This window comes from Topomyia yanbarensis, chromosome 1 (assembly GCF_030247195.1).
Source record: "Topomyia yanbarensis strain Yona2022 chromosome 1, ASM3024719v1, whole genome shotgun sequence".
Taxonomy (NCBI): Eukaryota; Metazoa; Arthropoda; class Insecta; order Diptera; family Culicidae; genus Topomyia; species Topomyia yanbarensis.
Window position 1 is genome coordinate 122,705,961 of NC_080670.1, and position 27,040 is coordinate 122,733,000.

Consider the following 27,040-nt stretch of genomic DNA (forward strand, 5'->3'; position numbering starts at 1 on the left):
ATGTCCTAAAATCGATGCGGGCGGCCGAAAGCCTCTCGAATTTAGGACAGGATGTGCGAAGCGTCAGACGCACCAAAGATGGCGAAATGATCTTGGTGCTGAAGCGTGGATCACAATCCAATGGAGCAACGTATAGGAGGTTGGCCCAAGAGGTCTTGGGAAACGGCGCTCAGGTGAGGTCGTTGGGAGCGGAAGTGACTCTCCAGTGTAAGCAACTGGACGAGATCACAAACGCAGAGGACGTCGTCTCGGCCGTTAAGCAGCAGTGCGGCGTCGAGATCGATCAGAACTATGTACGTATCAGGGAGCGGTTGCTTGGCACGCAGGTAGCTTACTTCAAGTTACCGGCCGCGGAAGCCAAGAAAGTAACCGACAAAGGGAAGTTGAAGATCGGATGGTCAGTATGCCCAGTTAGCATACCCCAGCCGCCTTCAGTGGACCGATGTTTTAAATGTCTGGAGCCAGGCCACAAGTCATACGACTGTAAGGGCCCAGACAGGAGCAAGTTGTGTCGTCGCTGCGGCGAGGAGGGACACAAGGCGCTGAAATGCGAGAGGGCACCCAAGTGTCTCATCTGCGCTAGCAAGAAGCAGGGCCGCAACCATGTTATGGGCGGACCTGCTTGTCCCTTCGGGGAGGCGGGAAAGAGGAAGCAATGGCAATCGTCACACAGCTGAATCTTAACCACTGCGCACCTGCTCAGCAGTTACTGTGGCAGTCGGTATCGGAGTCGGGGACAGATGTCGCCCTTCTATCCGACCCGTACAACGTCCCTGCCGACAACGGCAACTGGGTGGCGGACGGGTCTGGAATGGCGGCAATCTGTGCAACGGGTCGGTTCCCGGTCCAGGAGGTAGTACAGTCCTCTGCGGAGGGTGTCGCGATTGCCAAGATCAATGGTGTGTTCTATTGTAGCTGCTATGCCCCACCTATGTGGCCAATAGAACAGTTCAACCAGATGATCGATAGGCTCTCGTCTGACATGGTGGGACGAAAGCCATTTGTCATAGCGGGTGACTTCAACGCTTGGGCGGTGGAGTGGGGCAGCCGCTATACAAATGGTAGGGGCCAAGCGCTTCTGGAGGCGCTTGCGAAACTCGACGCAGTGCTAGTCAATGATGGTTCCGCTAGCACATTCCGTAGGAATGGGGTCGAGTCGTGGATTGACGTAACGTTTGCCAGTCCAAGTTTGGTCCCAGACATGGACTGGAGGGTAGACGAAGGCTACACCCATAGTGATCACCTAGCAATACGCTTCAGGATCAACTTTGGTGTGCAGCACTCTAGGGCGGGTAATCCCTGTCAGGTACGCGGGTGGAAGACCAATCACTTCGACAGCGAAGTTTTCACCGCGGCCCTGGGACTGGAGGCCAACACCGACAGTCTAAGCGGGGATGCGCTGGTAGCTGTTCTATCACGCGCGTGCGACGCCACTATGCCGAGGAAGACCCTGCCAAGAAATGGCAGACGCTCGGTATATTGGTGGAGTGCTGAGATCGCAGCCCTGCGGTCAGCTTGCCTACAAGCTAGACGTAGGATGCAGCGAGCCGACACTGAGGAGGGTAGAGTGGAACGACGTGGAGTGTTTCGTGCTGCGAAATCGGCCCTTAACAAGGCCATCAAGCGCAGCAAGAGAGCGTGTTTTGACAAATTGTGCGAGGAGGCGAACGTGAATCCGTGGGGCGATGCCTACAGGATCGTGATGGCAAAGACCAAAGGGGGCTCCTCACCCCCTGAACGGTCGCCAGAACGGTTGGCGAGAATTATCGAAGTACTCTTCCCGTCCCGGACCATAAGTCCCTGGCCCCCAGCGCCGCAAGGCACGGCGGGTACGGACGACATGGTGGCCCCGGTGACGAACGAAGAGCTACTTGCAGTTGCTAATTCTCTAGCGGTGAATAAAGCTCCAGGGCCTGATGGAGTTCCAAACAGCGCTCTCAAGTCAGCAATCATGGCGAACCCGAACATGTTTAGGTTGGCTATGCAGAGATGCCTTGACGAGTGCCGTTTTCCGGATAGATGGAAAAGGCAGAAGCTGGTACTGTTGCCGAAGGCCGGGAAGCCGCCTGGCGACCCATCGGCGTACAGACCAATCTGTCTGATTGACACGACGGGCAAATTGCTTGAGAGGATTATCCTCAACAGGCTAACGCCATACGCAGAAGGTATGGAGGGCCTGTCAAGTAATCAGTTCGGTTTTCGAAAGGGAAAGTCCACGGTGGACGCTATCAACTCAGTGGTAAGGACTGCCGAGATAGCGATCCAACGGAAGAGGCGGGGCATTCGATATTGCGCGTTAGTGACACTTGACGTGAAGAACGCATTCAACAGCGCAAGCTGGGATGCCATCGCGCTCTCGTTACACCGGCTTGGCCTGCCGGTGGGCCTGTACCGGATCTTGGAAAGCTACTTCCACAACCGTGTACTATTATACGAGACCGATGCCGGTCAGCAAAGTGTTCTTATTACCGCAGGAGTTCCGCAAGGTTCAATCCTGGGCCCGGTACTATGGAACCTTATGTATGATGGGGTTCTGAGACTAAAGTTCCCTCCGGGTGTGAAAATCGTCGGCTTTGCCGATGATGTCACCCTGGCGGTCTACGGGGAGTCAATCTCAGAGGTAGAACTAACGGCGACACACGCGATAAGCATAGTGGCGGAATGGATGAGCGCGAGAGGCCTAGAGCTCGCCCATCACAAGACGGAGGTGGTTGTTGTCAATAACCGCAAGTCGGCACAACAAGCAGTTATCCAAGCGGGAGAAGTTGAGATAACTTCTAAGCGGAGTCTGAAGATTCTTGGGGCCATCATAGACGACAAGCTGACCTTCGGCAGTCATGTCGACTATGCGTGCAAGAAGGCTTCGGTGGCTGTTGCGGCATTATCGAGGATGATGTCCAACAGCTCCAAGGTGTGCGCCAGTAGACGCAGGCTACTGGCCGTTGTCGCCGTATCTATTCTTAGGTACGGTGGACCGTCCTGGGCGAGGGCACTGGGAGTAACCAGTTACCGTCGCAAATTGGAGAGCACCTATCGCTTGATGTGTCTCAGAGTGATATCTGCCTACCGCACGGTATCACATGATGCATCCTGCGTGATAGCGGGTATGATGCCAGTCGGGCTGGTCATCCGGGAAGACGAAGATTGTTTCGAATTGCGTGGCAATAGGGGAGTCCGTGAGCGTGCCAGGGTGACCTCGGTCGCCAGATGGCAACGCGAATGGGACAACTCGTCGAGAGGTAGGTGGACCCACCGGCTGATACCCAACATATCTAGCTGGGTGGGAAGACCCCATGGGGAAGTTCACTTCCATCTGACACAATTCCTGTCAGGCCATGGCTGTTTCCGACAGTACCTCCACAGGTTTGGGCACGCTGAGGCCCCAGTCTGCCCAGACTGCTCAGGTGTCGACGAAACTGCGGAGCACGTACTATTCGTATGTCCCCGCTTCGACGTCGAAAGAGGCGCTATGCTAGGCGTCTGCGGCTTGGACACAACCCCTGATACCCTTGTACAGGGGATGTGCCAAGCGGTAGAGAAGTGGAACGCAGTTTCGACTGCCTCCACTCAGATTGCCTGCCGGCTGCAGAGAGCATGAAGCGCCGAGCAGCAGGCGAGGAGTTAGAGTGAGTGAATTGGCGGATGATAGACGAAGGTATGGTCTACCCATGCCGAGATGGGAGCGAGTGTGCGAGAGTGTAAGGCACAAGTGAGAGCGTACGCTAAGTACGGCCATCCCCCCAGAAGTAATGCCGAAAGGTAGTTCCTGGGGATGGATGGCGGAGCCCAATGGAGTTTAGTCGGTATTAATGGCTGGTCACCGTTTGAGTCCGACACGCCCCCAGTGCACCCCGTGCGGTAGATTGGACCCTACCAATAGCACGTGTACTGGGTTAGGACATAAAGGTCTTCTCCATTGTTAAAAAAAAAAAAGACTACCCTTGCTTGGAGGTTGTGTTGGCATACAATGGTGTATGGTCGTGATTTAGGAAATACTTAAGGGTCGTATGTGTATGGCCTAGTATGGTCGTGCATGTATGAAATTTGTTTTTTTTTGTCGCACTGAACCCCTTAAAGTATGCACAATAAGGAAACCAAGCCATCCAGGTGTAGTCATATAATACGCTGAGTGACAGGCATAGTCATGCACTACGCATGTGCTGCGAGCGATGGCATCATAAGACACAGTCCGAACTTATTGAAAATACCAGCGTAGGTAAAAAGTTGCTTACGCTGGTCTGCACTGCAAGCGACAGGCAGAGTCATGCACTACGCATGTGCTGCGAGCGATGGCATCATAAGACACAGTCCGAACTTATTGAAAATTCCTTACGCTGGTCTGCACTGCAAGCGACAGGCAGAGTCATGCACTACGCATGTACTGCGAGCGATGGCATCATAAGACACAGTCCGAACTTATTGAAAATACCAGCGTAGGTAAAAAGTTGCTTACGCTGGTCTGCACTGCAAGCGACAGGCAGAGTCATGCACTACGCATGTGCTGCGAGCGATGGCATCATAAGACACAGTCCGAACTTATTGAAAATTCCTTACGCTGGTCTGCACTGCAAGCGACAGGCAGAGTCATGCACTACGCATGTACTGCGAGCGATGGCATCATAAGACACAGTCCGAACTTATTGAAAATACCAGCGTAGGTAAAAAGTTGCTTACGCTGGTCTGCACTGCAAGCGACAGGCAGAGTCATGCACTACGCATGTACTGCGAGCGATGGCATCATAAGACACAGTCCGAACTTATTGAAAATTCCTTACGCTGGTCTGCACTGCAAGCGACAGGCAGAGTCATGCACTACGCATGTACTGCGAGCGATGGCATCATAAGACACAGTCCGAACTTATTGAAAATACCAGCGTAGGTAAAAAGTTGCTTACGCTGGTCTGCACTGCAAGCGACAGGCAGAGTCATGCACTACGCATGTACTGCGAGCGATGGCATCATAAGACACAGTCCGAACTTATTGAAAATACCAGCGTAGGTAAAAAGTTGCTTACGCTGGTCTGCACTGCAAGCGACAGGCAGAGTCATGCACTACGCATGTGCTGCGAGCGATGGCATCATAAGACACAGTCCGAACTTATTGAAAATTCCTTACGCTGGTCTGCACTGCAAGCGACAGGCAGAGTCATGCACTACGCATGTACTGCGAGCGATGGCATCATAAGACACAGTCCGAACTTATTGAAAATACCAGCGTAGGTAAAAAGTTGCTTACGCTGGTCTGCACTGCAAGCGACAGGCAGAGTCATGCACTACGCATGTACTGCGAGCGATGGCATCATAAGACACAGTCCGAACTTATTGAAAATACCAGCGTAGGTAAAAAGTTGCTTACGCTGGTCTGCACTGCAAGCGACAGGCAGAGTCATGCACTACGCATGTGCTGCGAGCGATGGCATCATAAGACACAGTCCGAACTTATTGAAAATTCCTTACGCTGGTCTGCACTGCAAGCGACAGGCAGAGTCATGCACTACGCATGTACTGCGAGCGATGGCATCATAAGACACAGTCCGAACTTATTGAAAATACCAGCGTAGGTAAAAAGTTGCTTACGCTGGTCTGCACTGCAAGCGACAGGCAGAGTCATGCACTACGCATGTACTGCGAGCGATGGCATCATAAGACACAGTCCGAACTTATTGAAAATACCAGCGTAGGTAAAAAGTTGCTTACGCTGGTCTGCACTGCAAGCGACAGGCAGAGTCATGCATTACGCATGTGCTGCGAGCGATGGCATCATAAGACACAGTCCGAACTTATTGAAAATTCCTTACGCTGGTCTGCACTGCAAGCGACAGGCAGAGTCATGCACTACGCATGTACTGCGAGCGATGGCATCATAAGACACAGTCCGAACTTATTGAAAATACCAGCGTAGGTAAAAAGTTGCTTACGCTGGTCTGCACTGCAAGCGACAGGCAGAGTCATGCACTACGCATGTACTGCGAGCGATGGCATCATAAGACACAGTCCGAACTTATTGAAAATTCCTTACGCTGGTCTGCACTGCAAGCGACAGGCAGAGTCATGCACTACGCATGTACTGCGAGCGATGGCATAATAAGACACAGTCCGAACTTATTGAAAATACCAGCGTAGGTAAAAGTTGCTTACGCTGGTCTGCACTGCAAGCGACAGGCAGAGTCATGCACTACGCATGTACTGCGAGCGATGGCATCATAAGACACAGTCCGAACTTATTGAAAATACCAGCGTAGGTAAAAAGTTGCTTATGCTGGTCTGCACTGCAAGCGACAGGCAGAGTCATGCACTACGCATGTGCTGCGAGCGATGGCATCATAAGACACAGTCCGAACTTATTGAAAATTCCTTACGCTGGTCTGCACTGCAAGCGACAGGCAGAGTCATGCACTACGCATGTACTGCGAGCGATGGCATCATAAGACACAGTCCGAACTTATTGAAAATACCAACGTAGGTAAAAAGTTGCTTACGCTGGTCTGCACTGCAAGCGACAGGCAGAGTCATGCACTACGCATGTACTGCGAGCGATGGCATCATAAGACACAGTCCGAACTTATTGAAAATTCCTTACGCTGGTCTGCACTGCAAGCGACAGGCAGAGTCATGCACTACGCATGTACTGCGAGCGATGGCATCATAAGACACAGTCCAAACTTATTGAAAATACCAGCGTAGGTAAAAAGTTGCTTACGCTGGTCTGCACTGCAAGCGACAGGCAGAGTCATGCACTACGCATGTACTGCGAGCGATGGCATCATAAGACACAGTCCGAACTTATTGAAAATACAGCGTAGGTAAAAAGTTGCTTACGCTGGTCTGCACTGCAAGCGACAGGCAGAGTCATGCACTACGCATGTGCTGCGAGAGATGGCATCATAAGACACAATCCGAACTTATTGAAAATTCCTTACGCTGGTCTGCACTGCAAGCGACAGGCAGAGTCATGCACTACGCATGTACTGCGAGCGATGGCATCATAAGACACAGTCCGAACTTATTGAAAATACCACCGTAGGTAAAAAGTTGCTTACGCTGGTCTGCACTGCAAGCGACAGGCAGAGTCATGCACTACGCATGTGCTGCGAGCGATGGCATCATAAGACACAGTCCGAACTTATTGAAAATTCCTTACGCTGGTCTGCACTGCAAGCGACAGGCAGAGTCATGCTGTACTGCGAGCGATGGCATCATAAGACACAGTCCGAACTTATTGAAAATACCAGCGTAGGTAAAAAGTTGCTTACGCTGGTCTGCACTGCAAGCGACAGGCAGAGTCATGCACTACGCATGTACTGCGAGCGATGGCATCATAAGACACAGTCCGAACTTATTGAAAATACCAGCGTAGGTAAAAAGTTGCTTACGCTGGTCTGCACTGCAAGCGACAGGCAGAGTCATGCACTACGCATGTGCTGCGAGCGATGGCAATATGAGAGATAGACCAGAGTTGGGTAAATTGTAAAACACATCGATACCGTCCATCTTCGACTGCGAGAGCGACCGTCGGTAGCAAGTGAACATGTGGAATATCCGCACAAAGAGGAATGGAAAATGTATCTCACTGTACCTGTGCCTAGGCAGACCGATACCAGCCCGATTGGGTTGGTTGCTGCCGCACAAAGCAGAATGCCGATCTGCCCGCAGAACAAACAGCGTAACGACCATGTACGTTTAGCTTGTTTGCATGATGATAGGGCATGTTAAATGTAATAGGTGTATCGCTCGGATGGAATGCGCCGACGCATACACCATACCTTGGCTGATCCACTCGGCCGTAGGGGTGGTGATGATTTTTAGCATTGTAAATGGTGTTAGTAAACTTATTGCATATTTGATAAAAATCTATCTATGGGTGGTGTGACGTTGTATAAATTCATCAAATGTACAATACAATTAATGATTCGGTTCACATCGAAACAGCGGGCGGAGGTAGTAATGTTATACGCGGCGAATGGTAGTTCCATTGTGTCAGCTCAGCGGGCATATGGTGAAAAACACCCTGGCGAACAAGTGCCGTGTGCCAAGACTATTCGTCGGTGGGTGTCAAATTTTGCTGAACATGGCACAGTGAACGATCGACCCCATGCCGTTCATCGACGTGCAATACGTTCCAATGAACTGGTTGACGCGGTCAGAGAGAGCGTCGCGCAAAATCCAACTGAGTCGTATCGCCGTCGCGCGCAGCAGTTTGGGGTCAGTGGTACCACTATGCGGCGCATCTTGAAACATGATTTGCACTTGTTTCCTTATAAGATGCAAGTAACGCAAAGATTATTGCCAGCGGACTATGCACGTCGTATGCAATATGGCAAAACAGTCGCTCAAGTGGTAGCCACTGAACCTGATTTCTGGAAGCAAATATTGATGACCGACGAGGCTCATTTCACATTGTCGGGCGGAGTTAATAAGCAAAATAGGCGTATTTGGGCCACACGGAATACACACCGGATTCATGAGACGCCATTACATGATCAAAAGGTGACGGTGTGGGCCGGCGTTTGTGCTAAAACCATAATTGGACCTTTTTTTTTTCAAAGAAAATGAGCCAATCGATGGGAAGCGATATCGGTGGATGTTAGCTCATTATGTATGGCCACAAATGCGCGAAAAGGGCCTTGAGGGTTATTGGTTCCAACAAGACGGTGCGCCATGTCACACGGCTGCTCAAACAATTGGGGTTTTGCAGAAAAAATTCCCAGGGCGTGTGGTGTCGAAGGGAGGCGACATTGACTGGCCACCGCGGTCTCCTGATTTAACACCTCCCGACTTCTTTTTATGGGGCTATTTGAAAAGCAAAGTATACGCCAATAATCCTCAGACCCTTCTCGAGCTTAAGGATAACATTCGAACTGAGATACGTGCCATACCTCCCGAGATGCTCGAGAAGGTTATGGACAATGCAGCAAAAAGGGCACATAGTGCGGTGGTTCATGGAGGCGGTCACTTCGTCGACGTGGTGTTTAAACACTAGTATGGAGCATGATTTGCAGAGTGCGAGCGGCTATTTGCCCGTGTGATATTCTACCTAGAGGGTGGTTTCGTTGTATTGTACATTTGATGTGGTTTATATACCGTCACACAAGATGGTGCACCCTGTATATATATATATATATATATATATATATATATATATATATAAATATATATATATATATATATATATATATATATATATATATATATATATATATATATATATATATATATATATATATATATATATATATATATATATATGTATATATATATATATATATATATATATATATATATATATATATATATATATATATATATATATATATATATATATATATATATATATATATATATATATATATATATATATATATATATATATATATATATATATATATATATATATATATATATATATATATATATATATATATATATATATATATATATATATATATATATATATATATATATATATATGCAGATCTGGCATCCTTATTTCAATATTCCCCACTGGAAATTCATCCAAATGGTGTAAAATTATGGGGAAACAAGGCAAGTTAGGTAATCAGAATATGGGGTTAAATGAGCACTTCGCACTATTTTCGATTTTTTCAATAGTTAGAGGTACCAAATCATCGCGAAAATATGCAATAGCGAATCGGGGATAAAAAATAAAACGATCCAGTATATAAAATTTTTTGACGTGAAAGGTCTATTTGGGTTGATTGAACTTGTGCCGGTTTGGTTTGGCTTCGTCGTTCCGGTTTTTTAATTTTTTTTTAAATTTTTAAATTTTTGTTGAAGTTTCTCCAGATGGAGTGTATTTAGGATATTGTTTCTGTTTATCATGTTTTTCTTCTACTGTTATTTTGCGGGTAGTTTCGTTGGAGGTGAATTTGCAAAGAAATGCGTAAGCTTGTTCGATATCTTTAGGACCGTTTGCCTGGACATAGCCGAAGTAGGGTTTTTGTAGGCCACTAATAAATGCTACTAGGCTGTATTCGTCTATAAATGAATTTATGGCGTCCCAATTGGAGTTATATTTTGTATTTTGTTTTGCGATCGATTTTATATTCTGTATTAATTGTTTGGTTTTCTGGTAATATTGATTAATATTACCATCCATTTTTGTATGCCAGAGTTGGCAGTTGTATGTGGATAATTCTTGTTTGTCGCCTAGGCAGGCGTTTAGAATTTCCTTAATTTCAGTGAAGGTTGTAGGGCTTCCGTTTGTACACAAGATGTCCCTTGCTTCACCTTCAATTTTATTTGCCACTGCTGTGACGTACATTTGGAATATAGATGGACTCACTAAGGGTTCAAAGACACTCAAGGTTTTTTCTGCTGTCTCCAGCCAGCTGTTTAATTGTTTTTTGCTCCCTTTAAATGCGGGTAGCATTTTGATTGGGTCAGGTATCTTGAACGGATCGCCTGACGTAGTTAAGTGTTGTGGTGATTGCGGCGTCGGCATAAATTGTCCGGCACTCGCGCTGCTATTAATTTTTGCTTGCATAGCACCTAAGAATGCTTCTTGCTGTTGTTACCTGTTACTAATTTGTTTTAGTGCAACTAAGATATCATCCATGGTGGGGTGATCAACGGGTTGATCATTAGTGCTGTTGAGCGACATAATGTTTGTCAGCTCGTCAATTTCTCCTTGGTCGATGGGGACGTGTGAATGTCCTCCGGACTCAATGGAATCGATAGATTCTTCTGAAAAGCTCAAATTCCTGCTGTACAGAAATTTGTTCTGCCTTGCGTCTTTCAGTGCTTTTGGCATTCGTTAATTTCAAGGAACGACACCTATCTAGTAGTGTGTTGTTCGAATTAGCGCCTATCTGGTAATACGCCAATTAGAAGATCGTCTATTTAGTAGTGCGATCTTCTGGTTGGATGAGCGCCTATCTGGTAGTACGCTGATCCGAAATGAGTAATGTTTTTCTTTGAAATTAAAAAAAACTCACTCATCTGTCGTGGTGTAGGTAGCTGAAGAACGCTGGTGGTGCTCCACGTGTTTATCGGCGGGGAATCCTCGAATCACTCTGGCGGCTGTTGCCTTCAGCCAGCGATGCTAAGCTTTATTTTATCGGGTATCACTGTTTTTCACTTTGTTAGGATGAAAGTCCACTGTTTTTCCGATAAATCACTTCTTCACTTCCTAATACCGGCTGCGCCAATAATAATCACAACCCTACATTGGGTGTTTTAAAAAACTATGTTTATTATAAATTCAAAAATCACTGCACTTCACTCGAACGTTTCTAATACAAGACTGAATGCTGCTGCTCCTAACACGATCGATTTATTCGATCGTTCTGTCTAGTCTGCAATTTTACGTTGGCCGCGTTGATCAGGGTCCGAATTGATGACGGTGCCGTTGTGTTGCCATGTGATGGAAGTGCCCGTGCCATGTGGTAGAACTTGCTGATGCCGCGTGGCGTGTTCGGAGGCTTCCTTGTTTATATATATATATATATATATATATATATATATATATATATATATATATATATATATATATATATATATATATATATATATATATATATATATATATATATATATATATATATATATATATATATATATATATATATATATATATATATATATATATGTATATATATATATATATATATATATATATATATATATATATATATATATATATATATATATATATATATATATATATATATATATATATATATATATATATATATATATATATATATGTATATATATATATATATATATATATATATATATATATATATATATATATATATATATATATATATATATATATATATATATATATATATATATATATATATATATATATATATATATACAATTTCACACTTATTAACAGTGTACTGATCATCCCGGCCTCCTTGAAACAGCGGCACTGTTTCAACTCCTCAACGCCCTTATTTCATCTCGTGATCCGTCAGCATCGCCTTGATGAACACGATGCTTCCGTAGCAGGACCTTTTGTCTATCGCAGAATCAAACTCAGGTGTTTGCATTTGATTCACAGCTCTCGAACGTAGATCGAAGATCCGACTTTTGCTATCTGTAAACAAGAGAAGACCCGGTAGAACAAACAAAGAACGGTGAATGGATTGAAATGATAATCACCTGATCGCCTTCCAGATGCGCATCGAGTTAGTTTCGGACTACTCTACCGGTCTTTGTGGTCTCTGCATCTCTCGGTGTTTCTACGATGATTGGATCCGAAGGCGTAGGTATTGGTAGCAGAGCAATCTTCGCGACTCTTCTCACCACGTTGTCAGCTACTGCAGTCTTTATAGTGACGATGCGGACGACCCCGTCCTTGGCTGGATAAATCCATTTCGCTGGTGGAAGGTTATCCTCATTGATGACTACGATTCGCCCTACTTCTATTTGAACTGCAGGCTTGCAACCCTTTATTGCTCGTGACTGAAGCTGTGTGGGATATTCTGGATACCAGCGAGCCTATATACGGTGGAAAAGCTTCTAAGTTGTAAGTTGGAGCCAACCAGAAAATGCCCAGGTGTTAGAGCTTCGAGGTCAATGGGAGCAGTTGGGATCGGGGTCAACGGTATTGAGTTGAGACACATTTCGATTTGTGCCAGGAGGGTTAGCATATCTTCCTGGTTAATGTTAAGGTGGCCGATCTCTTGGAACAGATCATTGGCGGACTTTACCGCAGCCTCCCAAAGTCCTCCGAAGTATGGGGCACGAGGAGGTATAAATTTCCACTGAATCTCGTTTTCACCACACCAAGTCAGGATTTGAATTCTATCGCCATCTATCGACTTCAGCATTTCTTAGATGCGGTGGAGTTTGTTGGCTGCTTCTTTGAATGCGGTGCCATTGTCGGAGTGAAGCTCACAGATACGACCGCGACGAGCGACGAATCGACGAAGTGCTGCTACGAAAGTTGGTGTCGACAGATCGGAGACCAACTAAATGTGGACGGCTTTAGTGACAAAACAGACAAAGATAGCAATGTACGCTTTGGTTGGAGATCAATTACGTACTGGGGACTTCAGGAACACTGGACCACAATAGTCAACGCCACTAATTGAGATTTGGACGAGATTTGGCTTCTGTCTGAAACATTTGATACACCGATGATATGTGCGACGAACCACGTTTCTAGTGCCAACGATCCAGTATTTTGACGAATTGTTGAAAGCGTCAATTGCGAAGCAGCATGGAAAAGAATCTTGTGGTGATGGTTGGCTATCAGTTCGGCCAGTGGGTGCTTAGCGGAAATGACGACCGGATGCTTAATGCTCTCTGGAACCTCGGCATTCGATAGGCGTCCTCCGACGCGAATGATACCGTCTTTGCATATGTAGGGATTCAATCATTTTAGTGGGGATCACTTCAGGATTTGATTGTGGCTAGATGGTACATTTAGACCGGATAACTTCTCCGAGTAAAGCTGGGCTTGGGCTAAGCGTGCTAGTGCATGGTCTGCTGCTGTTAACTCAGCTGTGGTGAGAACGCTGGATGGTTCACCAGTGGATTGTTGGTCGTGACTCTCAGCGAACGGATGTACTTCAGACAATACGCTACCACACGACGCAGCTTTGTGTACGAGGAGAATCGGGTTGAACAGGTGTTCAGCAAAGGTGGCCGTGGATGTAGCTAATGAAACTAGAGCGACCTTCCGAGCTTCTTCTATGACGGCGGATGCTTCATCGTCGGGAACAACTGAGTGTGGTCGATGACTTGGAGCAACAGCTAGCCAAACTGGGCCGTTCCACCTTCTTGATCTTGCTAGAAGTTCTGCTGGCTGTAGACCGCGGGATAATTCATCTGCGGGGTTCTCTGCACCCGGCACATGTTGCCAGATAGATCCTTCTGTAGAGGTTTGTATGGTGGAGACGCGGTTGGCTACGAACGTCTTCCAACGATTCGGTGATGAAGTCTTTCTCACAAAGACCTGGGAAAAAAGCGTCGTGTGGAACCTAGTGCGGAACTCCCCAAGTAGCAAAAACATGTGAAGAAATTAAAATTAGCGAAAGATGTTTTGTAGAAGGCTTTGTTCGAGCGAGAGACTAAATGTTCAGTCAGGGAAACTTGATCATCCCCAATGTGATCCACACGTTGCGATCAGATCGTTCTCGCTTTCTCCCATAGGATCCTTTGGCCTGTTTCACTCCTCGAGTGCAGGTAGTAAATGTTCGAGCGCGAATAGGCCTTCTGCTATCGTGCTTGACCCGGCAGCCGGCCAGCCGTTTTATGTACTATCAGTCAGATCAAATAAACCACCGTGACTATAAGATCGTCTTTTCGCTCTGTAAAATAAGTTAGTTTTCGTTTGCGCAAATAAAGTGGTTTCAGTAGTGAAAATTATAGTTTCAAAGTGTCCGAAGAACCCGGTATTACGCGCGCGAACATTGGTCCTTCGAATCGGATAGTGAATCAGTGCAGTGGTTTTCGGACACTTTGCACACAACAATAAATTTTTGAGGTTTTGGCCAGCCTCCAGCCACTGTGCGCCGTTTGGACTGTTCGAATTCACATACATGACGTTCGGACTTCGGAATGCCGCTCAAACCTTCCAACGGCTCATACACGAGGTACTACGAGGATTGGACTTCGTGTTCCCATATATTGATGATATTTTCATCGCATCATCGTCGGCAGACGAACATCGTAAGCATCTTCGGCAGTTGTTTACCTGTCTACAAAATCACAACTTAGCAATCAATGTTGCAAAATGTGAGTTCGGGATGAAGGATATTATTTTCGTTGGCCACTCAGTCTCGGCCGATGGAATTCGCCCATTGCCCGAACGTGTTGAAGCAGTCAGCAACTACAAACGCCTGACAACAGTGAGGGAGCTAAAAAGTTTTCTCGCCACAATCAACTTCTACCGAAGGTTCATCCCGAACGCCATCGTGGCTCAAATACCACTTCTCAAGATGACTCCGGGGAACAAACGCAACGATCGGTCTCAGCTAGCTTGGGCAGAAGAGGCCACGACAGCATTTGAGCAGTGCAAAACACAACTCGCTCAAGCAGCGCTGCTCGCACATCCCGCGAAGGATGCCGAACTATCTTTGTGGGTGGCCACATCCAGCATAGCAGCCGGAGCTGTTCTACATCAAGTTGTCGATGGTAACGTGCAACCATTGGGCTTCTTCTCCAAAAAGTTTGACAAGGCCCAACTTAAATACAGCACGTATGATCGAAAACTAACCGCAATCTACCTGGCAGAAAGACATTTCAAGTATATGCTGGAAGGTCGAAATTACCACATATACACCGACCACAAGCCGATCATGTTTGCATTCCAGCAGAATCCTGAAAGAGCCACCAGCCGTCAAGCCCTTCATCTAGACTACATCGGACAAATCACAACCGAATCCGACATGTGAACGGGGAAGAGAACGCAGTCGCAGACCTACTCTCTCGCATCGCAGCTGTGCACGCAGTGCCGTCGGTGAATTTTGAAGCTCTCGCCGCCGACCAACAAACAGATGATGAACTGCGAACAATTCTGGAAGGTAAATTAAAATCGTCATTAAACCTCAAACAGTTTACTGTTCCAGGCAGTTCAAATCAATTGAATTGCGACTGCTCGGATGAACACATTAGGCCCTGCATCACGAAAAGATTTCGTGACCAGTTTCTTCAAGCCACGCACGGACTTTCTCATCCTGGTACCCGTGCGACAGCCAAGCTGATGACGCAGAAATTCGTTTGGCCAAACATACGGAAGGATAGCATCGCTTACACAAGAAGGTGTGTACAGTGCCAGCGCTCAAAGATGAACCGGCATACCCAATCACCCCTCCGCCGGTACACTGCACCTGAGGAAAGATTTCGTCATATCAACATTGACATCGTTGGTCCTTTTTCACCAAGCAACGGGAATCGATACTGTCTCACCATCATCGACAGGTTTTCTCGTTGGCCTGAAGTGCTACCTGTTCCGGACATGAGAGAGCCTACTATCGCTCAAGCCCTTGTTTCAGGCTGGATATCCCGCTTTGGTGTATCTACACGCATCACCACGGACCAGGGACGCCAGTTCATGTCGGCACTCTTCGCAGAATTGGTTCGAACGTTCGGAATAAGCCATCTGCGGACTACGCCTTATCATCCCCAGTCAATACCAGCGATGGCACCGAACTCTCAAGGCAGCCATCCTTTGCCACAACCTGGACCGTTGGACCGAACATCTTCCCACGATTCTACTCGAATTGCGTACCGTCTACAAAGGTGACATCCGTGATTCGCCAGCAGAGATGGTGTATGGAACAACACTTCGCATACCGTCGGAGTTCTTCCACGAAAATCCCAGCAACAACACCCAATCGGAATTCGCAAATGAACTTCGAGATGCCATGCGTATGCTGCGACCACCTGATACGGCATGGCATGAAAAAGGTAATGTGTTTGTGCACCCCAACCTCAAAACGTGCACAAACGTGTTTGTATGCAACGACTCCATAAGGCCATCATTATCACCACCCTACGACGGTCCATACCAGGTGCATAGCCGAAACGACAAGCACTACCGAGGCAACAATAATGGTCGGAGCGTCAACATTTCAATCGACAGACTGAAACCAGCCTACATGCTCGACGATCACCAGCCATCAGCACCCGTTAGCGATCGTCCAGCTGCAACAACATCGGAGCCCCAACCGGCGAGATTCACTCGATCAGGACGACGAGTGATGGTTCCACTTCGATATCACTAATCGTCACGCTATCTAAAAAGGGGGTACGGTAGCATCTCAACGATCATCACCCTCGCAACCCCCTGCAATATCAACGAGGCTTCATCACAGTGATCGTTCTTCACCTGTCGTGCTCGATGCACAGGCAGCGGCTATCGATCGAGTGATCGATCTTTATCAGCCGTGCTCGATGCACAGACCGAAATCAAAAAATCATTTGTTTCAACTCTCTATACCTTTGCCTTGTGTAAAATATTTTTTCTTATTTTTTCGATACTTGACTTTTGTATATAAGGTAGGCAGTAGCTGTTTACTAAATCAAACCCAACCGAATACTTCTACCGCGTTTCTAAATGATCCGATAATATATATATATATATATATATATATATATATATATATATATATATATATATATATATATATATATATATATATATATATATATATATATATATATATATATATATATATATATATATATATATATATATATATATATATATATATATATATATATATATATATATATATATATATATATATATATATATATATATATATATATATATATATATATATATATATATATATATATAATTACGTAGGGACCTGGACACTGACCAGCAACGCAGACGCCTAGGTCAGCACATGAAGCCACTCACCGCCTCGTGTGGGAACATTAGTCTTGTCAGCATAATGTTCCCTTAAATACCACCTGCTAGACCAGCGTGGTTGTTCAGTATAAATGTATCTACGGTCAGGGCCGCTAAGTTTTAAGTCAATCAAGTGAAATAAAGTGCATAAAGTGAAAACAAACTTTTTTAAAACTTCGAACAGGTGGCCCAGATCAAGATTGGCGCAGCCTGCGGTTCTAGTGAAACAGTAAAAACTAAGTACGATAAACAGTGCAAAGGTTAGGATTGATAAATCCAACCAGAGTGAGCCCGCGAAGCATTTCAACAAAGTGTGAAAAGTGCTAGCATCTGCCGTCCCTCTAAAAGAGACACAGAGTTGAGACTCCGCCGCGTGCTTCAGACGTCCACTAGGAGAATCAAGCACCCAAGTGAACCCCGCAGAACACGATTGCAAAAAGGTGAGTTTGTTACTTTCTTAATAGTTATAACTAAGATTGAAATTGGACTCTCCTTGGGTAGTGTAAAATTTTTCTGTGCACCGAAGTCCGCTCTAAGAGAAAGGCTCGGGCAGCACATTTTCAATTTAACACTAACCATTTGGGGCAAGAAGCATTCCAAGAGAACTTCTACCCCACACGAAATTGTGAAGTTCTAAGCGAAGCACATTTTCGGAGGCCACACGAGTTCTAAGAGAACGTGTGCGCTGACAAAAAATTAAATTAAATACACCCAAGCAAAGGCTACATTAATGCCAAAAGCACCTAACGCCTTGAAGAAAACTCGCGCATTGTTGAGAAGTATCAAACGCAGCAATTGCGATTCTTCAGACTCTGACGAAAGTATTTCCTCAGCCGAATCAGGGGACCTAGCTCATATCCCCATCGAAAACACACCCGAAATAGAAACCATGTCTTTAACCAAAGACGATAACATGGAGCAAATTAATGCCCAGTTACAAAAAATGATGCAGATGATGAATGAATTTGCAAACAAGCAAAACGATCACGATACCATGTTTTCTCAAATTGAAACACATTTCAACAATATGGCAGCACCCAGACCGGAGCCTATTTTACAACCCACAACAAACGTCGAACAATTGTTTAAAATACCTGATCCAATAAAAATGCTACCCGCATTCGACGGTAATTCTAAACAGTTAAATGCCTGGCTGACAACAGCGGAAGAAACTCTAAACGCATTTAAAGAACACGTGACACCATTGCAATTCAAAATGTATGTCACTGCAGTCATCAACAAAATTCAAGGCAAAGCCAAAGACATAATTTGCCTTGCCGGTAACCCCGACAGTTTTGAAAGCATAAAAGAAATTTTAATAAATTCTCTTGGCGATCGTCAAGAACTTTCAACTTATAAATGCCAATTATGGCAATTTAGAATGACTGATGGCATGAGTATCGCAAGATACTACCACAAGTCTAAAGAAATAATTCAGAACATTAAAACCCTAGCAAAACAAAAGGAGAAATATAAAAACAATTGGGAGCCGATAAACGATTTCATTGATGAAGATGCATTGGCAGCCTTCATCTCCGGACTAACTGAACCATACTTCGGCTACGCTCAAGCAGCCAGACCTAAGGATGTAGAAGACGCCTACGCGTTTCTCTGTAAATTCAGATCTAAGGAAATAGCAGCACACAACATGGCTGCTGATAGTTCTAACAAGAAAAATCAAAAATTTAAAGGGTTCGATATTCAGTCTACCGGTAAATCCAACCAAAACCATCCCAAACAATTCAAATCAACACCCCGCAAACCAGAACAAGACGAAATAGAACCAATGGACGCAATGACTACACGAAGTAAGCTAACACTAAACAAAAAAGTAATAAATAATCATGAAATCACGAAAAACGAACACGAAGACGAGATCTTAGGAGATGCTAAGTCGGACACTGAATCCGAGGACGACCTAGATATAAATTTTCATGTAGTCAACACAAATCGAGAAATAACTTAAATTATCTTCCCTATCTAAAGACGATTCACCCAATATCAAAGAAACAACTCAAAATTCTAATAGACACGGGAGCGAATAAAAATCTAATTTCGCCTGACATCCTAGAATCCACTAAATTAGTACAGGATACACAAATAAAAAATGTATACGGAACAAATAACGCCACAAAAATAGGAAAACTAGACCTTTTTAATAACGCTTTTAAACCATTTTCATTCTACGTATTAAAGTTTCATCAGTTTTTCGACGGACTAATAGGATCAGAGACACTTGCTAAATTACAATCGAAAATAAACTACGAGAACGAAACCATTACAATAGCAGATAAACAATTTTCTTATTCAAAATTCTACCCCACTAAACAACTTTATAACCATTTCGTAACCATTCAAACCACAAACAACGGCGACTGGTTCGTCCCATCATACCAAAAGCTTTGTAAAAATACATTCATACGACCTGGACTTTACAGGGCCGAGAATAATAAAACTACGATAAATATAATCTCCTCATCTAGGAACCAAACAAAAACACCCAAATTGAAATTAGCAGTTAACAATTTTGAAACCTTTTCCCCCTTTCCTATAAAACATGCGAAAACAATATCTGAAAGTGATATCAGTAACATCATCAGAACAAACCACCTTTCAAAATTAGAACTAACCGAGCTAATTCGGGTTCTGAAAAAACACCAATCTGTAATCCAGAAAAAAGGGGAAAAACTCACATGTACATCGGCAACCAAACACAAAATTCTAACCACCAACGATTCTCCTATCTTTACAAAAAACTACCGTTACCCACACCACTTCAAGGGTGACATTCAAGAACAAATACAAGAAATGCTAGACAACGGTATTATTAGACCTTCCAAAAGTCCCTACTCTTCACCAATATGGGTCGTACCAAAAAAAATGGACGCCTCAGGCAAGAGAAAGGTGAGAGTCGTAATAGACTATAGAAAAGTCAACGACGTAACTATCGACGACAGGTATCCCATGCCTCAAATCGAAGAAATCTTGGACTCCTTAGGGAAGTCCGAATACTTTACTACTATAGATTTAAAATCCGGATTCCATCAGATCGCAATGGATCCGAAACATGTAGAAAAAACAGCTTTTTCGACGGACAAAGGGCATTTTGAATTTACTAGAATGCCTTTCGGTCTCAAAAACGCTCCTGCTACCTTTCAGAGAGCAATGAATGATATTTTGGGAGACTACGTAGGGACAAAATGCTACGTATATCTAGACGACATAATCATTGTCGGATATAACTTGAATAATCACTTAGAAAATTTAGAATTAATTCTAAAACGTTTATCTGACTACAACTTAAAAATACAGTTAGATAAATGTGAATTTTTGAGAAAGCAAACAGAGTTTCTGGGACACATTATAAGTTCCGAAGGGGTAAAACCAAACCCAGGAAAAATTGAAAAAATCATTCAGTGGCCAATACCAAAAAATCAAAAGGAAATAAAACAGTTCCTTGGATTAGTCGGGTACTACAGGAGATTTATTAAAGATTTTTCAAAGATCACTCGACCAATGTCAAAATATCTAAAGAAAGAGTCAACAGTAGATGTGCAGGACTCTTCATACGTAAATGCATTCAATGCACTCAAACAAATTCTATCCACAGACCAAATACTGGCATACCCACAATTTGATCTACCTTTTATTCTTACAACAGACGCATCTGGTTACGCACTAGGTGCTGTATTGTCACAAATACAGGATAATATCGAAAGACCAATTGCATTCGCTTCCCGAACACTGTCAGATACAGAATCGCGATATGCTACCAACGAAAAAGAGGCTCTAGCCATACTATGGGCAGTAAACAAGTTTAAACCATATTTATATGGCCAAAAGTTCACACTAGTGACCGATCACAAACCTCTTACTTTCATTAAAACTTCCGATAAGAATCAAAAAATTTTACGTTGGCGCTTAGATCTAGAAAATTACGACTATGAAGTAAAATACAGGGAAGGCAAATCAAATGTAGTGGCCGACGCGTTAAGCAGAATGCCGATCGAAGCAAATGTAAATGAAATAAATAATGATATAATTCCCTATCTTTCAGGTCAAGAAGATCACATAGATGACGCAGAATCCACTGCCAACAACTCACCCGAATCCTTTGACTCCCAAACCATTCACTCCGCTGACGAATCAGCTGACTATTTCATTCATTTTTCTGAGCGCCCCATAAATTACTACCGAAATCAGCTCATCTTCAAAATCTCACGTCTAGATACTACAATCCGAGAAACCTTTTTTCAAAATTATCATAGGACAATAGTGTCTAAAAACAGTTTCACTAAAGAAGACGTTACACAACTTTTGAAAACCTTCCACAACGGAAAACAGACAGCCCTTATGGCTCCAGAAAACATCATTCAGATGATACAAGAATCTTATAGAGAAAATTTTAATCAGAAAGGTCATTTCGTGTTTACCAATTTAATGGTCGAAGACGTCCAGAGCGAAGAGCGACAAAATCAAATAATTGCGACCGAACATAACAGAGCACACCGCGGCATAACAGAAGTAGAAGCAAAAATCAGGAGATCATATTTTTTCCCAAATGTATACGCAAATGTTAGAAAGTTTGTAAATTCATGTGAAACATGCAATACCCATAAATATGAGAGAAAACCCTTCAACATAAAAATATCACCCAGGCCTATTACAGAAAAACCTTTAGACAGGGTCCATATGGACATATTCATTATAGACAAATGCAGTTTCTTATCCTTAATCGATTCATTTTCCAAACATTTACAAATGATAGAGCTAAAATCAAAAAACCTGGTCCACGTTCAGAAAGCGCTAGGAAAATACTTCAGTGCTTTCGGAGTTCCTCGAGAAATTGTAACCGACCACGAAACCACCTTTCAATCAATACAACTAAGAAATTTCCTAAGTCAATTAGGATCACAAATCCGTTACGCCGCCTCATCAGAATCTAATGGGCAAATAGAAAGAGCACACTCCACAATCATTGAAATATTTAATACTAATAAACAGAAATTTAGAGGTATGGGCACAAAATCAATTATAAAACTATCGGTAGCACTATACAACAACTCAGTACATTCATCCACACAGTACACCCCGAATGAAATATTATTTAATCAAAACAATATTGTTAACCCAGAAGAAATAATTAGAGATGCGCAAGAACTCTTTCTTAAGGCTAGATTTAACATGGAAAAAGCACAAAAACAAATTTTAAGTCGAAATTTAAACAAAGAAGATCCTCCAGTCATAGAAGAAGGGAAAGAAGTCTTTATAATACCAAATATACGCACAAAAACCCAAGCCAGAGCAAATAAAACAAACGCCAACGAGGTACAAGACAAAACATTCAAAAATAACCGCGGTATAAAGCGACACAAAAACAAAATAAAAAGATTCAAAAAAACATAACAAATTTCTATTTCACACCTTGATTACAGATGCTCCAATATTACATAGGAATCAGCTTGATATTCTCGACCATTTCATGCCAAGAACTAACTATTCGGAACCTACAAAATGATCTAATATTAATGCAAAAAACAACCCTCTGCCAAATCCAAACCGGAAACATTCGTATTGTTCACCCAATTAACATAACAGAAATAGAGGTCACCATCAACCTACTCACAAATTTAGTGTACCATAAGCAAAGAAAAAATAATGCTTTAATCGAACTAAGTAAACACAAAATTCGAGAATTGTATTCAAATTTTGTACAAATAAAACCAGCATCGCACCAGAGACACAGAAGGATGGACGCTATCGGCACAATGTGGAAATGGATAGCAGGCAGTCCAGATGCCGAAGACTCACGAATCATTTACTCAAACCTCAACCAACTTATCAACGAAAACAACCATCAAGTGAAGATCAACAATCAAATCGACAAAAGAATCTCAGCTCTTACAAACACAATCAATCAAATAATAGACAAACAACAAATCAACCAAATCGTCCTCGACGAACTAGACGTTATCACCACCATTATAAACATCGACACTCTCAACAAAATTATAACAAGTATTCAAGAAGCAATGCTATTTTCTAGAATTCACGTCACTAGTAACGGTATACTAACCAGCCAGGAAATTCACTTAATCAAAAACATCATCAACAATCAAGGAGTCCAACTCAATATTCCCGAGGAAGCCCTAAATTTTGTTACACCGAAACTAGTAATGAATGAAAACACTTTACTGTACATATTACATGTTCCAGAATTGGAGAAGGAAAAATCCACAATCATACGGATCTACCCCTTGAACAAAAACGGTACAGTTATAAAATCTTACCCCCAATTTCTGATCAAACAGGCAAAACGACTCTTCACCACATCAAAACCCGAAGAGTATGTCCAATTGCAAAGCTACATCAGAGAATTCAACGACTCTTGCATACACCCACTCATCATGGGAACGGAACCACTATGTCTAATGGAAACTAAAAATGAAACTACTGCACTACTAATAAGCAATAACAAAATGCTCATTACAAACGCACAAAACAATGAGCTACAGTCCGACTGTGGCCCACACAATAGAAATCTATCAGGAAACCTTGTAATATCATTCTCCAACTGCACAATAGCTTTCATGGGTCACCACTTTACATCAAAGGAAAAAATAACCGAAAACGAGACTATTCTAGGTGCCTTCCACAACCTAAACATAAAAAGCGAACTTTCCAAAAACTATGACGTTGAAAGAAAAAGCTACCTTAATAAATAGGAACAAATTAGACGAAATATCACTTCGACACGAAACAGATTGGAAATGGAAATGGAGCCTTCTTGGAGGAACCTCGTTAACATCTGTTTTATTGTTCATCACCCTCTACTTAATAGAGATGGTCGGGTTTCAATTTTTTCGAACCCGAACCCGACCCGAACCCGAGAGCTTGAAAATTGAAAACCCCGAACCCGACCCGAGCCCGAAATTATAAAATTTGAAAAACCCGAACCCGACCCGAGCCCGAAAATTTTAAAATTGAAAAACCCGGACCCGACCCGTACCCGAGAATGAAAATTTTGTAAAACCCGTACCCGACCCGACCCGGAGAATTTTAAAATTTGAAAACCCGAACCCGACCCGGAAATTAAAAATTTGAGAAACCCGATCCGAACCCAACTTGCTAGTACGGAGAATCGACCAAAGATCTCGAAGATTTCTAATTTTAGGCACCCGAGCTGGACCCAAGGCTCATCTAAGAGTAGTAGAATCATTCGAATCACCATACGCAAAACGAATCACTGGCGAGTAGAAAAAAAAATAAAATAAAATAATTTATTACTGGTTGGTACGGTCAAACTTGTGTCGAAGGGTGTCAATCAACATTCTCTGACGCGTTTTTCATGTCACATCATTAGTGTTAGGATTATCTATGATGGGGTATCTAAATTATATTATGCTTCAGATTATACGGTAAGCGCGCCAGTAGAGATGCTTCGACATCTCCAACGGAGCTTTCGGAACGACTCCAAACTTTAAAAAATCCGTCAATGGCTTCAACAGAACACACAATTTGCGATTAATTCCTCAAGAGCGTGGAAATCCATATATTTCCATGAAGAAATCCGGATCATGCAACGGCCCAGTCCGGGGACAATCTGACAATCTGTGACTTTAATATATGGGAATTTGTCTTTGTAGTCGATGGTTGAAAAGCATCTCGTGGATCGCAACTAGGCCAAGAATATACAAATCGCGCTGCCTTGAAATTTAATTATCATTTTAATTCATGTTTCTATTTATAATATACATAGTTAAAACAATTATAATTCAATATGTAGCAAAAAGTACTACTATTCAGTATACTCGCGACACCCACTTTTCGATTTTTATCGCGACTGTCAAAACGACCAATCAGGAGCGGATCAATAGATAGATATTTATTGTCTCTACTTCCCTTAGATTTTCACTCGCTTTGCTGTAGATACGATTTGCTGTAGGCTTAAGCCGAGTTTCACGCGTTTACTCTAACCGCGGCCTAAGTATCAGTTTTAAAGTACCTATCGAAATTTGTAACAGAAAGTTTAACCAATATTTTCCGAGAAATTTCTGTGGACTTGGTTCGTTACTAATTATCATAAAAAATAAATTGCAAAAACATTTAAGATTTGAAACGTATTGTTGAATACTCTAAAATGAATGTTCGTTTAAAAAATAAAATAATTCGCGTAGCTTGCGAATCTGAAGAGAGGGAATTTTATACAAGAATGAAAAAATTCAATATTTGAGCACCAGAAAACAACGACGAATTCTAGCGATTCAAATGTGCTAACATTTAGTACGGTTATATGTGTCATCCATTCGTATCAAGAAGTATAATACACTACTACAAAAAGAGACTGGGTTTTGTGTACAGACGCCAACTGCATCAAGAAATGGTTCGGTTGCTTTGTTCAAAACCCGAACCCGACCCGACCCCGATCATTTCTAATTTGAAAAACCCGAACCCGACCCGAGCCCGAAAGTTCAAAATTGCAAAAACCCGGACCCGACCCGAACCCGAGATTTCCAAATTTGAAAACCCGGAACCCGACCCGAACCCGAGAAGCTTAAATTTATAGAACCCGAACCCGACCCGAAACCCGTCGGGTTCGGGTTTCGGGTCCTAAAACCCGAACCCGACCATCTCTACTACTTAATACTTTTCCATTTAAGAGCAATTCATATAAGAGCAACAAAGAGAAATCAACGCCGAAGATCGTCAAAACCAACGAATCAAAACAACCCATCAAGTGCCGAGGACGACACTTTTTCACCCCCCCGATGAATTACGTAGGGACCTGGACACTGACCAGCAACGCAGACGCCTAGGTCAGCACATGAAGCCACTCACCGCCTCGTGTGGGAACATTAGTCTTGTCAGCATAATGTTCCCTTAAATACCACCTGCTAGACCAGCGTGGTTGTTCAGTATAAATGTATCTACGGTCAGGGCCGCTAAGTTTTAAGTCAATCAAGTGAAATAAAGTGCATAAAGTGAAAACAAACTTTTTTAAAACTTCGAACAGGTGGCCCAGATCAAGATTATATATATATATATATATATATATATATATATATATATATATATATATATATATATATATATATATATATATATATATATATATATATATATATATATATATATATATATATATATATATATATATATATATATATATATATATATATATATATATATATATATATATATATATATATATATATATATATATATATATATATATATATATATATATATATATATATATATATATATATATATATATATATATATATATATATATATATATATATATATATATATATATATATATATATATATATATATATATATTGCCACTGAATGACGGCAGACGGATTTCAGGCAGCTTTACCTTCGAAAATGTCGCTACTTGGTGCGTACCAGAACCATCATCTCCAGCAATCGATGATTGGTGCCCCCCTAACTGTAATGGCGATAAGAAATTCGGCAACAATGTCATCATGGATGCTTTAAGCACATAGAAAAGATCTTCAAATTGCTGCAATAGTCGATTGTTCTCATTGTCCAGATGTTCCAATGCCTCTTGCTTCACGTCTGAATCCGAATTGGCGTGTTTCGTCAATTCAGCGTCTTCAACCAACAACTCAAGTTTACTACGAACTGCGAAATATTCCTTGTCAACCTCCTCCAGTCCATGCATTC

The 27,040-nt window shown here is 42.9% G+C and overlaps 2 protein-coding genes across 3 annotated transcripts in view; both read right to left on the reverse strand.

The window, feature by feature from the left end:
- LOC131684352 (protein ovarian tumor locus-like) overlaps positions 1–27,040 on the reverse strand; it is a 1,641,868-nt gene that overhangs the window by 87,296 nt on the left and 1,527,532 nt on the right. The gene's annotated exons all lie outside the window — the stretch shown is intronic.
- Positions 13,370–13,993, reverse strand: LOC131675879 (uncharacterized). The gene has a single exon (XM_058955013.1). The coding sequence runs from the start codon at positions 13,991–13,993 to the stop codon at positions 13,370–13,372; it is 624 nt and encodes a 207-aa protein (XP_058810996.1).